This window comes from Eschrichtius robustus, chromosome 2, assembly GCF_028021215.1.
Source record: "Eschrichtius robustus isolate mEscRob2 chromosome 2, mEscRob2.pri, whole genome shotgun sequence".
NCBI classification, from domain to species: Eukaryota; Metazoa; Chordata; class Mammalia; order Artiodactyla; family Eschrichtiidae; genus Eschrichtius; species Eschrichtius robustus.
In genome coordinates this window covers 76152173-76168105 of record NC_090825.1, presented here as the reverse complement: position 1 = coordinate 76168105, position 15933 = coordinate 76152173, and the positions used below count along the sequence as shown (strand labels likewise).

At 37.6% G+C, this 15933-nt stretch overlaps 1 protein-coding gene across 4 annotated transcripts in view; it reads left to right on the top strand.

The window, feature by feature from the left end:
* The window catches only part of MCTP1 (multiple C2 and transmembrane domain containing 1), a 550214-nt gene that overhangs the window by 450826 nt on the left and 83455 nt on the right, over positions 1–15933 (top strand). For all 4 annotated transcript variants that reach the window (XM_068533874.1, XM_068533867.1, XM_068533860.1 and 1 more), the window contains one exon: positions 5765–5884. In XM_068533874.1, coding sequence (XP_068389975.1) covers positions 5765–5884 — 120 coding nt within the window. The remainder of the gene's footprint in view (positions 1–5764; positions 5885–15933) is intronic.

Below are 15933 nucleotides of genomic sequence, written 5' to 3'. Positions count from 1 at the left end.
AACATAATGACTCAATATTTGTATACATTGTGACGTGATCACCTGCAATAAATCTAATTACCACCCCTCACCGTACATAGTTACAAGTATTTTTTTTCTTATGATGAGGACTTTTAAGATTTATTCCTTTAGCAACTTTCAAATATGCAGTACAGTATTATTGACTATAGTCATCATGCTGTACACAATATTCCTATGACTTGTTATTTTATAATTGGAAGTTTGTACCTTTTGACCCCCTTAGCCCATTTCACCCACCTCCCTCACCTCTGGCAACCACTAATCTGTTTTTTTAATTATTTGTTTGTTTCATTTGTTTGTTTCATTTTTAGATGCCACATATATGTGAGATCATATGGTGTCTTTCTCTGACTTATTTCACTTAGCATAATTCACTTAACATAATGCCCTCTATGTCCATCTTGGTTATTGCAAATGTCAAGATTCCATTCTTTTTATGGCTGAATAGTATTCCACTGTATATATATCATAACTTCTTTATCCATTCATCCATTGAAGGACACTTAGGTTGTTCCCATATCTTGGCTATTGTAAATAATGCTGCAATGAACATGAGGGTGCATATATCTTTTTGAATTAGTATTTCCATTTTCTTCAGATAAATACCCAGAAGTGAAGTGCTAGATCATATGGTAGATCTGTCTTTAATTTCTTGAGGAACCTCCATACCGTTTTCCATAGTGGCTGTACCAATCTGCTTTCCCACTAAGAGTGCACGAGGGATCCCTTTTTTCCACATTCTCACCAACACTTGCTATTTCTTGACTTTTTGATAATAGCCATTCTAACAGGTGTGAGGTGATATCTCAGTGTGGTTTGACTTACATTTCCCTGATGATTAAATGATTAGCATCTTTTCATGTGCCTGTTGGCCATCTTCTTTGGAAAAAATGTGCCTTCAGATCCTCTGCCCATTTTTAAATCAGTTTGCTTGGTTTTTGGCTATTGAGTTGTATGAGTTTTTATATATTTTGGATATTAACCCCTTATCAGATGTATAATTTGCAAATATTTTCTCCCATTCAGTAGATTGGCTTTTCATTTTGTCAATGATTTCCTTTGCTGCGCATAAGCTTTTTAGTTTGTTGTAGTCCTACTTGTTTATTTTGGGCTTTTATTGCCTTTATTTTGGGAGTCAGATCCAAAAAATCATAGCCAAGATCGATGTCAAGGAGCTTATTGCCTATGTTTTCTTCTAGGAGTTTTGTGGTTATAGATCTTATATTCAAGTCTTTAATCCATTTTGAGTTAATTTTTGTGTATGGTGTAAGACAGCCTAGTTTTATTCTTTTGCATGTGGCTGTCCAGTTTTCCCAACACCATTTATTGAAGAAACTTCCCTTTTCCACAAGAAGAGAAAATTATAGGCCAGTATCCCTGATGAACACAGATGAAAGAATTCTCAACAAAATATTAGCAAACTGAATTCAACAATACATTAAGAGGATCGTATACTATCATTAAGTGGGATTTATTCCAGGGATGCAAGGATGCTTCAATATCCACAAATCAATCAACAGGATATACAACATTAATAAAATGAAGGATAAAAATCATATGATCATCTCAATAAATGCAGAAAAAGCATTTGACAAAATTCAACATCCATTTATGATTAAAAAAACTCTCAACAAAGTGAGTATAGATGCAACATACCTCAGTATAACCAGGGCCATATATGATAAGTACACAGCTAACATCATACTCAATAGTGAAAAGCTGAAAGCTTTTCCTCTAAGGTCAGGAACAAGACAAGGATGCCCACTTTGCGACTTTTATTTTACATAGTGTTGCAAGTCCTAGTCAGAGTAATTAAGCAAGAAAAAGAAAGAAAAGTCATCCAAATTGGAAAGGAAAAAGTAAAACTGTCACTATTTGTGGATGACATGATTTTGCATATAGAAAACCCTAAAAACTCCACCAAAAAACTATTAGAACTAATAAATGAATTCAGTAAAGTTGCAGGATACAAATCAATGTACAAAAATCTATTGCATTTCTATACACTAACAATGTACTATCAGAAAGAGAAATTAAGAAAACAATCCCATTTACAGTTGCATCAAAAAGAATAAAATACTTAGTAATAAATTTAACCAAGAAAGTGAAATACCTATACACTAAAAACTACACGACAGTGATGAAAGAAATTGAAGGCAAAAGTAAATGGAAACGTATTCCTTGCTCACAGATTGAACGAATTAGTATTATTAAAATGTCCATATTACCCACAGCCATGTAAAGATTCAATGCAATCCCTATCAAAATTCCAACAATATTTTTCACAGCAATAAGCAATCCTAAAATTTGTATGAAACCACAAAAGACACCAATAGCCAAAGCAATCTTGAGAAAGAAGAGCAAAGCTGGAGGCATCATGCTCCCTGATTTCAAACTAAACTACAAAGCTATAGTAACCAAAACAGTATGGTATTGGCATAAAAACAGACACCTAGATCAATGGAACAGATTAGAGAGCCCATAAATAGGCTCCTGCACATATGGTCAATTAATTTACAACAAAGTAGGCAAGAATATATCATGCTGTTTCTTTTTTTGACCTTTTGAAATCTTCAATTAAATTTTGAGAAAAAAATGCTTTTGTATTTATAGTTTATTCAAAGCCCTCTTGTTTGTTTGTTTTTTAAAGATATTTTCAAGAGCAAGGGCTCTTTACATAGTTATCCAAATATTAGATTCTTAAAGAGCACATAATGGGGAAGGAGACTATTTTTCCACTACGAGAATTCATAAAGCTAATGCAATTTCTTTCTTTGTCTCTCTCTTCTATATCTTTTCCCATCCTGTGTCCTGGTGTTCATGCTGTTAGGGCATATTAAGACCGTATGTATTCATAAGAAGTGTTCTGTCACTTCTGAGTGCTATATTTTAGGAAAGCTATTGATATATTGATTTGGATGTGGTGAGAGGATGTCCACAATGGAGAAGTGTCCAGAAACCATGTCTTGTAACTGGTACTTTAAGCAACTAGTGATGTTGAACCTAGAGAAGAAAAAGACATGATAGGTGGTTTGGTAACTTGCAGAATTATCATATGAAAAGTTTATTTGGTGCAATACCTGGCCTACAACTAACACTAATACATAAAGGAACAAGAAATTCACTCTGGGTAACACCAGGACTCTAACACCAATGAGTGGCCATTACAGGGAGGAATATATTTGCTCAATAGGTTAAAAATCATTACAATTGGTGATATTTAGCAATGGAATAATCTGAGTCCCATCCATGAGACCAGAATACACTGAGTCAAGTGAATGTACTTGGAAAAGGCAACTATATAGGAAGGTCTAAGAGGAAAGACGGTTCATGACTGCATAGCCAGAATGGAAAGACAATTTTTCTAGAAGTACTATGGTACTTCTTCGACCTTATGTGCCTCAGGGAGAAATTCATTAGTGCTATCACAGGTTGTAATTCTGAATACATTTTCCAGATGTCACTTGGTTTTAAATAGTGGCTCTATAGGACTTTTACTAATGCAAATAATTAAGTAGACTTATGTTAAATGACTTGGGAACCCAGTATCCATTTATTCATTAATTCAGCAAATATATATTTATTGAGCACCTACTATGCCCCAAGCACCATTCTATGCTCTGGGGATAGAACAGTGAGCAAAAAGAAAAAAAATCCCTTCCTTTAAAGAGCTTATATTTTAGTGATTGTCTAAATTTTACAAATAAATATATAAAGAATTAATATGGATTCTAGCAAAAAATAATTTTCTCTTTTATATATGTTGATGTCTATCAAATTTGCCTTAAGTCACTTCCTGAATAAAAAACTGTATTTTTAAAATATACTTTAATAGAATAATCATAGCCATCAGTTATAATTTGTATCATCTTTAAATATATTGTATATATTTCAAAAATTAAATAGAAATACTTTCCTTTTCTAGAAATCTTTATACTTTTCTGGTGAAAGAGAATATATGGCTCATGTTCCACGCATTAACATATTTGAGATTTTTCTTATTCAGGAACTTGAATCTATGGTTACCATGTAATTCTGTACAAAATTCATTTCCTGGGTTACTAAACCATTATTTATGCTTTTTGGTGTCCATGTGGGTTATGAATATCAAAGGATTCAGTAAAATATACAGTCTTCAAAATTTAATATCACATTAAAAAAATCCCTGATGGTACAGTAACATCATGAAGTCATTTTAAATATTAGAGAAAGGATGTTAGAGGGGATCACATCTACAGACCTATGTTGAGAAATGAAAACACTGAGGGAGAGTGATTTTCTAAGGCCCAGAGCCAGTCTTCTGGCCCGTGGGCCAGGGGTCCCTCTACCACTCCATACAGGTTCATTTTCTCTGCAATTTGAATAGGCTGTGGGCTTGGCTGAGGTTTGTTAAGAAGGCTGCGAACAGCCCATGCTGCTGTGCCTGATGTGAGTGTTCTTAGGGCACTGCTCCTAACCTTTCTGATCTGTCAAAGGCAGGATGTTTGCATGACCCCAACCAGCTGGCTCAAATTCCCAATTATACTTTGGTTCAGCTAAAGCTTAGCAGGCAGATGACTTTCTAGTTTTCAGTATTAGAATATGTACTACCTGAGGACCTTAGTTAATAAATAGTTGACTTTCTCAATTTTGTAAGGTATTGATATCACTTACACAATACTTTTTTTAAGCACTTACTGCATACCAAGCAGTGTGTTAAATCCTTAACACATTTCAACTATTTAATTGTCACAGCCTCTCAGGTGGATACTCTTATCATCCCCATTTTACAGAAGAAGAAACTAAAGGGAGGATATATACCATGCCAGAGGTTATAGGACTAGTTAGCACCAAGGGTGGAATCTGTCTCTTAACTACCATCTGACTTAAATTACCTTAATTTGGCAGCAGGGGCCACAGACCCAGAGAATTTAGATGATCTGTGCAGGGTTATAAGAGTCTGGTGGGGAATGGGGGTGAGTCACACTTTATAACCATTGCTGGTTATTTTATGATGCAGATGCTCTTAAAATGGTTCCTTCTGCCAGCCTAGGTGAGTTCTTAAACTTACATTCCTCATACAATTTTAAAACTCATTTACATCCTTAGAGAAGTAGGTAGTTTTAAAAGATAATAAAGGTAGACATTTAAAATTTTCCTTTGACAAAGTTTCTCCATTTTTTTAATAGCTGTTTGATTTCTATGGCAAGGCTGAATTTTTTATACTTGTTGGTAGCAGTGCTATTATTCATAATGTGAAATCTTGGGAGCTCTCTGGTGTAGACTTGGTATTTTCATCTGCCTATTATGCTTGTTACATTGTATTATCCAAGTGAGAGTTAAAAAAAGTTTCTGATATTAAATGGTGATTCATCCTTTATCATCAAGGCAGATAGACCAGTTATTTCTGACAATGTAGTGAAGCTCATTTTGCTGCCTTTCTTTTTTAAAACTTTATTTTGTCTGACCTAACAATAATTTCACTGGAGGAGAAAAATTAAAATTGCCTCATTGACAATGCAGTGATATCAGTTTTTCCTTCATAGAAATTAAACAAAGTAAAAATCTTAGTGACTTTCCAGGGGTCGGTTGTGCTTTTGGAAAAATGCCTAACAAGTTCTCAAGTTTTTGTTTTCAAGACAAATCTTTCTGTTCTGAAGCATTTAATTGTGTGCTTTTTTGAAGTGCAGTATGGATAAGAGAAGCCATTTAATGAAATTCAAGAGTTAACTCATCTTTTTCTTCTTCCTTCTCTCTCCTCCAGCTCTTTCTCTTTGTTGTCTGGAACTTTGAGCTCTACATGATACCAATGGTTTTGTTGTTACTATTGACATGGAACTACTTCTTGATAATATCAGGGAAAGATAACAGGCAACGCGATACAGTAAGTCTCTACTTCCTTACTTGCATGTGTTTTTGTTCTTATTCCTAGTCTCTCCAGCAAGATCAACATTGAATTTGGTTTTGCAAACCAGAAATTCTGTCTGTAAATACTCAAGTTTGGAGGAAAGTTTTATCAGTTCAAAACTAACAACTCTTTGGTCCTAACACAATAGAAAGTGTTCACCTATTTCTAGCATTACTCATTTTGGTAGGAACTAAAATTGAGAGCACACCAAAGAATGAGTTATGATTTTTAGGTATAAATCGGTTATTCCAAATGATTGTTTCTTTTATGCTCCTTACTTGTTTTTATGTCTTAATGAATCCTGAGTTAAGACATAATATCACAAAATTATCTATGGTCAGACCAAACGAATGTATTTTATCTAAGACAGTTCTCTGTGGTCTGTCATTGGAGGGAAGGAAGACTTGATGGTTGTTGGCCTAGAAAAGTGCATAAGGTACCTTAATTCAGTGTTCATTCACTGAACAACAACAAATACCCTTCTCTGTGTCAGGGGTGTATTAGGATGCTGGCTCATGGATCAAGGGATTTCACTTAACCTAAGGAAAGTTATATTGCACTCACTTGCCCTCTCCGGCATTTTTGAAAGTTTTTAGAATGTGTGAGACAACCTTTTCTCTCTCAAAGAGTTTTAGACTGAGAAGCAGAAGCTAGCCACATTATAATCACGTTTGTTATTCTCCCACCAGTCTTCATTCCCCTTAGGCTATCTCATTCACTACACCCCTAGCAAACATACAGCTTGAAAAACTTTCCCGTATGTAAATAAGTGGGAGGGGAATGTCTTATCCACATAGAACATTTGCAATTTTATAATTCTGTAGACAGCTGTTGAGAATAATTTAAGGGTTTGTCAAACATAAGGATCTATTTGGTAGCTATTTGTCCACATCAGATTACACTGATTTTTTTTTTTTTTTTTGCCGTTAAGGGCCTCCGTTTGATTGATAATCAGGACTTTTGCCAACTATTGTGCCCATAATGACGCAGGAAACAGAGTTATTTGATCATAAGTTTAGCAGTAGTATATAATACTTTGTTATAATAGCATCATAATGATTGCACAGACATACCTATGACATAAAAGAATTTTCTTTTTAAATAACTCAAGCAAAATATACTTTAAATGGTTACACAAGCAAAATAGACTTCTTCAAAATAATTTTCTTTATCATCAAAATAAAAGAAAAATCCAGATGCACAGCCACCAAGTACCAAGGCAAGGTTGCCAACAACACACCATGTTTATTTCCCTATGTTATTTGATATATTTCTGTCTCTCTCATGAGATTATAAATTTGAGGTAGGGAACTGTTCATCTTTGTACTTGCCACCGTATCTAGCACGTGTTTTGCAAATTAGAGGTGTTCAAACATTTTTTTGTAAAGTTTATCAAACCAAACATGAGATCGCTATTAGAGATTTTAATCGTTAGGCAGCATCAACAGACAAGATGTTGTTATTATTGGCAAGAATTTATGGATATATATTTAACTCGCACACTGAGAGACAAGCCCCAAATGCCATAAGCCTTGACGTCATGGGGACTAATAGGTACTTTTGTCAATTAATCCAGGATGTTTTCTTTAAGAAGATAGGACTCTCTGAGACAAGTCCTTTTTGTCCCATTTATTTCCAGGAGGTTGTCGAGAGAGAAGAAAATCTACTTTTTTTTTTAATTTAATTTATTTATTTTTTATACAGCAGGTTCTTATTAGTTATCTGTTTTATACATATTAGTGTATATGTGTCAATCCCAATCTCCCAATTCATCCCACGAAAATCTACTTTTCATTCAGTTGCCTTGAGACAAATCTGCAAATAAGAATGTTTGCAAAAAAGTGGTAATTTAGTTTCAGCTTCTTAATCCTATGAGGGGGCTTATCTTCATTATTTAGTCATTGGTTTGAGTATTCTTAGTAAAAAATTCTGAAACTATAGACTTTGCTTGTTATTTTCTTCAGAATATACCTGCCTTGGCTGGAAAGGTCCACTTTTAGAGGGAAAGTAATAATATATAATGTATCCCCTTGTACTTAAGATTCTCTGAGAATTTTTATAAGCCTATTGAAAAGTTAACATATTATGTAAATTTTTCTACTGCCCTTTTCCCCCCAAAATATAACTCTGATATAGTACTTACAAATCCTTCCTTGTGGGCATATCTCTGACTGAATCCCCCTTTTAGCCATGGACGATATTTTATTCCCCAACACAGGCCACTGTGAAACATGCTACAGTCTTACTTTCATGGAATGCCAACTACACTCCATAACTCCCCGTGATTGCCTTTTATTTGCCCAAAACACACATATCCACATATTCTGTTCTTTCCAGGCACCAGAGCAGCAATCACAACGCTTCATTCAGCTTCTCATTCACTGGCTCAGCTGAGACCTTACGTAACTCTTAAATCCAATTTGTCTAATTATGTGTTTTCTGCCATACCCAGCTGTGCATTTGAACTGGTTGCTCCTTTTGAAAAGAAACCTGGGTTATACTTTGCTGGTTACAGATTGCAAACACACACACACACACACACACACACACATATTCACAAGCACATATATGTAAATTAAGCGAAAGTGTTTGTAGGGGTTGCTATGCTGTGCCTGACTACTTATCTACTGCGTAGTGGATAGCCCTGGAAGAATGGTACTTTGCCCTAAGTCCTTATTGGTATCCCCAAAACAATGCAGAATTTTTCAGCATGTGTGAAAACTTTAGGGAATCTCTGAAGTGCATTAATCACACCATTGGCTGATTCCAAATCAGGAAACTTTCTGTTTCAGGAAAAGCAGGGGGCGGGGGAGGGCGGTGGATATTCTGTCGCACACAAAAAATCATTTGTACATTATTCAGCTGAGAAAATTCAATTAGGATGAAAATTATAAAAGAAAAACAAATCAAAATAAACTTCAGGTTTGTGTAGCAAAAGAGAAAAGAAAATAATATTTCCATGACATAAGAAGTTGTAAGAGAAAAGGAAAAAAATACTGTAAAAGATAAAAAGTACATAGTTGGGTAAAAATTCTGTCTTCAAAATATTGGTGGATAGTTGAGATTAATACTAAAATAGGAAAGGATTTCTTTGTCTGTTTATTGTTTATTAAGGAGACCATTTCCTTTTTGGAGACTTAAAGATCACAGGAACTGAAACCCCCTACCTTTTCCCCACCATGGTGCCTGTTCTAGTTTAATGAAAAAAATGAGATGTAATCCTTGCCAAGTAAGTTTTGCTGCATATCATGAGCTGAACCCGTTGAGGACAGAATAAGGAAACAGCCGTTCCTGAGTCTAATGCTGTAGACTTAGAGATGCACATGAGAAAGAGGTGTGGTTAGCAATGGTTTTTCACCTCTGCTGTTTCTCAGTCAGACTTGTTAAAAATAAGCAATTCTAGATCTAAATCTATCTCTACTTGGACCATGACATTAAAATTTATAGCATAAGAATTGTTAGACTTTTCCAGAGAAAACTGTTTAATACAAACTTCATTCAGAAATGTCTGTGGCATGAATGTCATACTTCTCTTGGTTTAAGCCATCACTCCAGAACCAGGGGAAAATCACCCCTGCACTGCCCATTGGGCTTGTACCAACTATCCACATTACAGTTACTATGAACTGAGATTTTGTAAGAGTGGATGCCAGGAAGTGATCTTTACTTTGGAGTTAAAAATTTTCGAATCCTCATTACACCCTGGGCACTGTGTTAAGCACTTTCTTTTATCATGTCATTTAGTTTTCCCCCAGGAGAGAGAAGATGATTGTGTTAGCCCAGCCCATGTGTTGGGGCCTCCTAAATCAGGTGACCGCCTATTCTCTTCTCTGTGACAAGGAAGGGAACATACGTGGAAGAAGCATGGCTACAAGAGCCCTTCCTTGAGAGAGGGGAAATCAAATCTCAGAGGATGAAAGAAACAGGTTGGCCAAAGAAACCAGAGCTCTATTATACTCTCACTGAGACAGGTATCATCATTACTACTTCACATACAGGGAAACAGGGTAGAGAGGTTAAATAGTTCCAAAGGCACACAGTTAGTTAGAATGTGGCAGAGTGGGTGTTAGGATCTGTCAGTCTTTCTGAAATTTGCCCTCCTTATCACACCTCGCAACTACATTTCCTCTTGAGGCTATATTTTGGTCCATCCCAGGTCTCCCTGGGTACCTTTTGAGCACATTTCTCCTTTAAGCTTCAGAATGGTCAGTAGTACTAACTCTATCTTTAAGCAAACAGATTGTTGGAAAACCCTCATTTTCCCCACTCCACCCCCATGTCCTCCTCACCTCTCATTCAGGAAAGTGGAGCAACTTGAATGTATCAGGTATCCTGCTAAGCCTTTTAGAGACATGGTATCCTTTAATTCTTCATAATAATTTTTTTAAATTATTATTATTATTTTTAACATCTTTATTGGAGTATAATTGCTTTACAATGGTGTGTTAGTTTCTGCTTTACTTCATAATAATTATATCAAGTAAATGATTCTAAATGGTTTTATCCTCATTTTACAAAAGAGGAAATTCAGAATCCAAGAGAATGATGAATAACAAACTCCACAGAGTAAGTGGGGCGCAAACCCAGCTCTGCCCTGTTCTGAAGCCTCAGGGTATTTCTGTGGTACACGTTTGGGCATGCCTTTACCAAGGGGTCCACTTTCTAAGTGTTTGGAGCCTTACCTGGAATCCCAGGTATCCCCAGATTCCTTCCTGTGAGGTACCTGGTGACCTCTCAAGAATGGGTACTGATCACCTGTTTGATCCCAGGTGACCCCGTTCATTTCAAAAAACATTCATGACTGGGAGGACTACCTTCCATCCACCCAGGTGAGCATGGAAGAGGAAATTAAAGCTAAAAATCCTTCACATTAGTGAAGAAAATCTTTGAATATCTTTGACATTCAAAAATTCTTCAAGCAGTGCTTTTTAATTACATTTTAAAAGAGCATTCATTTTTACTGTCATGATATGCCTCCCACTTAACAATCTTAGTTGCCTAATCAATGGAGTCATTAAAAGACTGAAGAGTAGGCTAGATCAATGAAATCATTCTCTGACTCATGATCTCACTGTGATACAAATTGAGCCCAAATCTGTCTGCTAAAATATTTTAGGAAATACTGAAATGTTTTGTTAGTTCCCTCACATGGCAAAGCCCTCCATGCTTCTTTTCCCCTTTAGAATAGCACTGACTATATTTGTTGTTGTTGGGACTATTCCACTTAGGCCCAGAACATTGATGTCTAGAAATAAAGCTTGTAAGGAGAGAATTTCCTTTGCCACCATAAATGCTGTTGATTGGACAATTTAGGATCATCTGCCAAAGAAACATCTGTTTGTTTGACCTGATTTCCTGTAAATCAAACTCAATTATTATTTTCTCAGCCAGTACTCTCAGTTCCAAAGAAGTCCTCCTGGTGGAATATTTGAATAAGTAGACTATTGAATAAGTGAAATATTCCAAACAGGATCTGAAAAGACTGGCCAAAGCTGAGCTGAGAGGGGCGGACTCCATACGAAAAGCACTTTTGGTGCGTGGTCAGACTCTTGGCACTTCAATAAGGGCTTTATCATTCACAGAAAGTAGCATAGATCAGAGCCTCCTGAGTTTGCATCTCAGTACCAGAAAAGACCATGTACTTGCTCTTAACAGAAGCAGCACTGAGTCATACAGCCTGTAAACACATCTAAAAATTGATGATCACTCTTTTCTTTTTCCTGCTTATTTCAACAAATTTTCTCAAATTTTTAAGAAGGTCACCAGCTTGCAAAAATGTGAGGAGGGCCATGAAAAGAACCAGACCTTTATTTTTCCAACACAGTCACAAGCATAAAGAAGTAGAAACCAACAGCCAATCAGATGTCAGTAGAAAATTTCATCCCTTGTGACCCTCTCAAATCTGTTCAACCACTTAGATGTGCCAGATTATCACTCAGTCTACAGACTGGTGCCCTGTACACTGATGACCATCACCTCGTCAGGCTCTGGACATACCCCAACAGGATTTCCACATTTTTTTCACTCTTCTCAAATGCCCCACTCCCACCACCATGCTACATTCCCTCTCTTTCAGGTGACCAAGGCCTTCTGCGTTGCAAATTTTCCTCGAGCTCCACCCCCTGAAGCCCTCTGAATTTGTTCCCAGTTTAGGGTTGCCAGATTTAGCAAGGAAAAATACAGATGCCCAGTTAAATTGGGATTTCAGATAAACAACAGGAGATATTTATATAAAAATAATATTCAGTATTTATCTAAATTCCAATTTAACTGGATGTCTTGTATTTTTCTGGCAACTTTCCCCAAAATCACAGCTTGTATTCTTACCTCAAGACTTGTAGGAAGGTGATAGTTCTGAAACAAAATGCTGATTTTTTTCCCTCTGCTACTTTCGTCTTTCCATAATATCTTTGAGCATGGCATAGAAGATTCCTCATGTGTATGTCCCACCCAAACCATATAGCTTCAGCTTTATCTCCCCTGTATTCCAGCAGGATTGTTTGTTTGTGTGTTTTTTGGTTTTGAGAATGGAATGTTTAATGAGCAAAAGGTGGAGATAGTGGGCAGAAGGAGGGAGGCACAGAAATGAAGCAGACAGTGCCCCATTCTCTTTTGTCATCTCTTTCACCCAGAAAGCAACCATTCACCGCTTGGGAGAGCAGGAAAGCAAAGCTCAGAGAGCTTATGCCACTTGCAAAGGCTCACACAGCACGGTGGGACCGGAACCCACTTCCAACTGGTTCCCAGGCCTGTGTTCTCTGCCTCTCCTCCAATGCACCCATTCCACAGGCCCAGGGTCGGCAAAGACTTGGTCCATATAACACAACAGAAAGCAAAGAAGGAAGGAATGATGCTTCTCTCTTTGTATAGTTGGGGAAACTGAGGTCTAGGATAAGGCAGTAACCTCTGCACTGGCAGTGAGTTTGTGTGGGTGGTACTGTGTGGGACAGACGTGGTGGCCCAGGGAAGGGCAGTGCAGGCCTGGTCTTGAACTTAGTGGAGGTGCTCGTGCTGCACCTGGAAGCCGCATGGGCACCAGAACAGATGTGCAGCGGGCCATCCGGCACGATGTGTGGCACTGTGCCAGGACAGGTGGCTGGAGCGCTTGAAGTCCTTGCTGCAGGAGCCAAACATCGAAGGGGCTGAGCTCAGAAGGCCCGCCCACAAAGACGTGGGCACACTCCCTTGCGAGGGCCTGGCTCTCCTGGGGCACCTTGCTCTGGGATGAGCTCCAGGGCTCCTCCTCCAGCTGCACCGTGAACTTGGAGGAGACCCTGTGGGTGTTGATGAGCAGATGGGAGCCTAGGCGTGTGCAGGTCAAGGCCCCGCAGTGGAGGAGGAGGTCAAGTAGTGGTCTTCTGCCATGGGGGAAGGGGAGCTTTGAGGGATGGGGTCTTGACATGGTCTTGACAGAGGAGGACCCAGGGTGGCTGGGACAGCTATGGCGGCGGCAGCAGCATCTGGAGCTGAGTGTATTTGTAGTTTCCCAAATAGTCAATACACTCTCTCTATAGCTTCTACTCGTTTCTTAAAAAAATATTTGTTTGCGAATGTAAGGTGTAGTTCTTGCTTGTCATATATATTTTATTTTTTACGAAAATTGGATCACATTAAAGGCACTGTTAGCATACCTACTTTGAGTTTCCCTCAAATTACTGGAAAACAACATGATTTTTAATGACTGAATAATTTTCACCATATGAATACTTTATTTTTTCTCAATTAAACACTCATTTTAGAAATGTTTGTTTCCAGTGTTTATGCCATCTCAAAGAATGCTGCAAAGAAACATCCTAAACAAATCTCTGAGCAGGTCGTCGGTAATGTCTTTTGACAAAGCCCTTGAAGGAGAATTTCTAGGTCAGAGTATATGCATTTTGAATATTTTTGGTAGTTAATACTGACTTGCCACCCATTAACGTTTTAATATTTATATATATATATATATATATATATATATATATATATATATATATATATATATATATATATATATATATGCCTGGGTAACCACCAATTATCTTCATCATTTCCCCTGGCGAGCCATCTCTGACGTCCTGCCCATTCTCGCCCACCCCTACCCCTGCCAACCCATCTCTACCATCATATACTCCAAGAGCTTAAGTGAACCCTCCCCTCTCAGTTCCCATATCCCCCTAGCTGTGTTATAATAAAAAGCTCACCGGGGGTCTTCTTCACCTGCCCCAGACTGTTCTAACTGTATCTTCCATCTGTGTATCTAATCCCAGCACAGAACAAGATGTCTCAGATATAGCAGCACAGTAGTTGCTCAAAAAATGTTTAATGAATGAATACTAAGTATGTTAATCTGATTTTTTTTCCACATCAAAAATTGTCTAATTTTCATTCAACAAAAATGTATTGAACATTTGCAGGCACTGTGCTAGCTGTTGTCCAAAGATGATTAAGACCTGGTCCCAGTAAATCTATTATACTTCAATAAAAATAAAAGAAAGGGAGAGAGAGAGAAAAGAAGGAGAGAAAAAAAGACCTGGTCCTTGCCCATGACAGTTTGTGGTCTAGTGAGGGAAACAAACAACTAAGTGGAATACGTGGGTATAATAGGTGCAGTGATCGAGGTCTATATATGAAATGCAGAGCGTGCAGCCAAAAAACATTTAGATCATCCCAGATACGTGTGCGTGTGCTGCATATATAAAGAAAGAGGGTCTACCTATCTGTGGCCACAGCTCTTATTCCAACCTTCCGTCTGTCCCTTCACTCAGTAACTCCATGTTTGCCTTTAATACTTCAGTGCATTGTCTATCTTTTTACTCTATTCTCAAACTGCAGCTCAACTTCAAATTGGAAGATGAGTGTTACCTGTACGTGACATGTCAGTTCACATAGAGAAAGATATAAAGGAAAACAGTTCTATTTTTAAAAGTCAATATACTAAAGATCCTCCTGTCTAGAAGGCAGACTTCTTTTGCTTTAGATCTATTAGGACTCAGAAGAGATACTTAGAATTTAAAGTTAGTGTTAGTTGCCGCAGAGGACGCTTATAGTTACTCTCATACTGCAGCCCTCACCATCTTCCTGAATCGCTCCCACCTTGCTCAGATTCCCCAGAGATACATATGAGAATGTAACAAGGTAAAGAGATACTCTTCGTTCCTATAGAGATTTCTGCCCTGACACCCAGCTCTTTTTCCACCAAATGAATTGTCTTGGCAGCCTTGAAGGAAACCTGAAGATCTTGCCCCCATAAATTTCTCTGAATTTCTGAATTTCTCTTATTTGAACCCCAGTTGACTCCTGGATCCCCAGGAACTCATTGGAAAACCAACTTCCTAAACTCTCCTCAAAGTCTCCCATGGATCCAAAGAATTCACCATCTCAATGGTTTTCCAAAGTGTCCAACCCAAGCGTCTACCCATTTGTCAACCAAATGGTTTTATTATTTCTGTTCTCTTTCCAAAAGGTCTGCCTCCACAATTTTGTCATTTCTGTCGTTGAAGAGTGGGACTTAGGAGAGGAGAAGAAAGGATATCCACGGTTTGGGTCTCACTTCTCAGGGTGGCTGTGTTTTCCCACCTATTTCTAGTGATGTTCTGTTGGTTCTTTCTAAATGATTTTACACCCTCCTCTTGGTAGATAGCCAAAACTCCTTGACACATTATGGTGAGGGAGACAGCACGTAGGACCAACAGAAGCACGTTCTGGCCGACTCATGATCCCAGGACTAGTTTGCATCATGCCCCGTGTGGTGGGGTGGTGTTAGCTGAAGGTTTCATACAATATTTGTGGAGACTTACTGTCCCTAGTCCAGAAAGGGGACAAGAAATGACAAGACTTCAATTAACAAACTAAAAATAGAAACCAAGTGATATGTCTTTATCTGCTTGTGGAAGAAGTTTATAAATCAGAACCATTGTTGGGAGTCCAATAAACCTGAGAGTTTTGTATTCTTTGTTTTTAGTGTTCCATGAGATAAATTTATTAAGAGCATGTAATTTTAAAGCCTTTCTGTACATAGAACTGGAGTAGTATGTGCAGGTAAC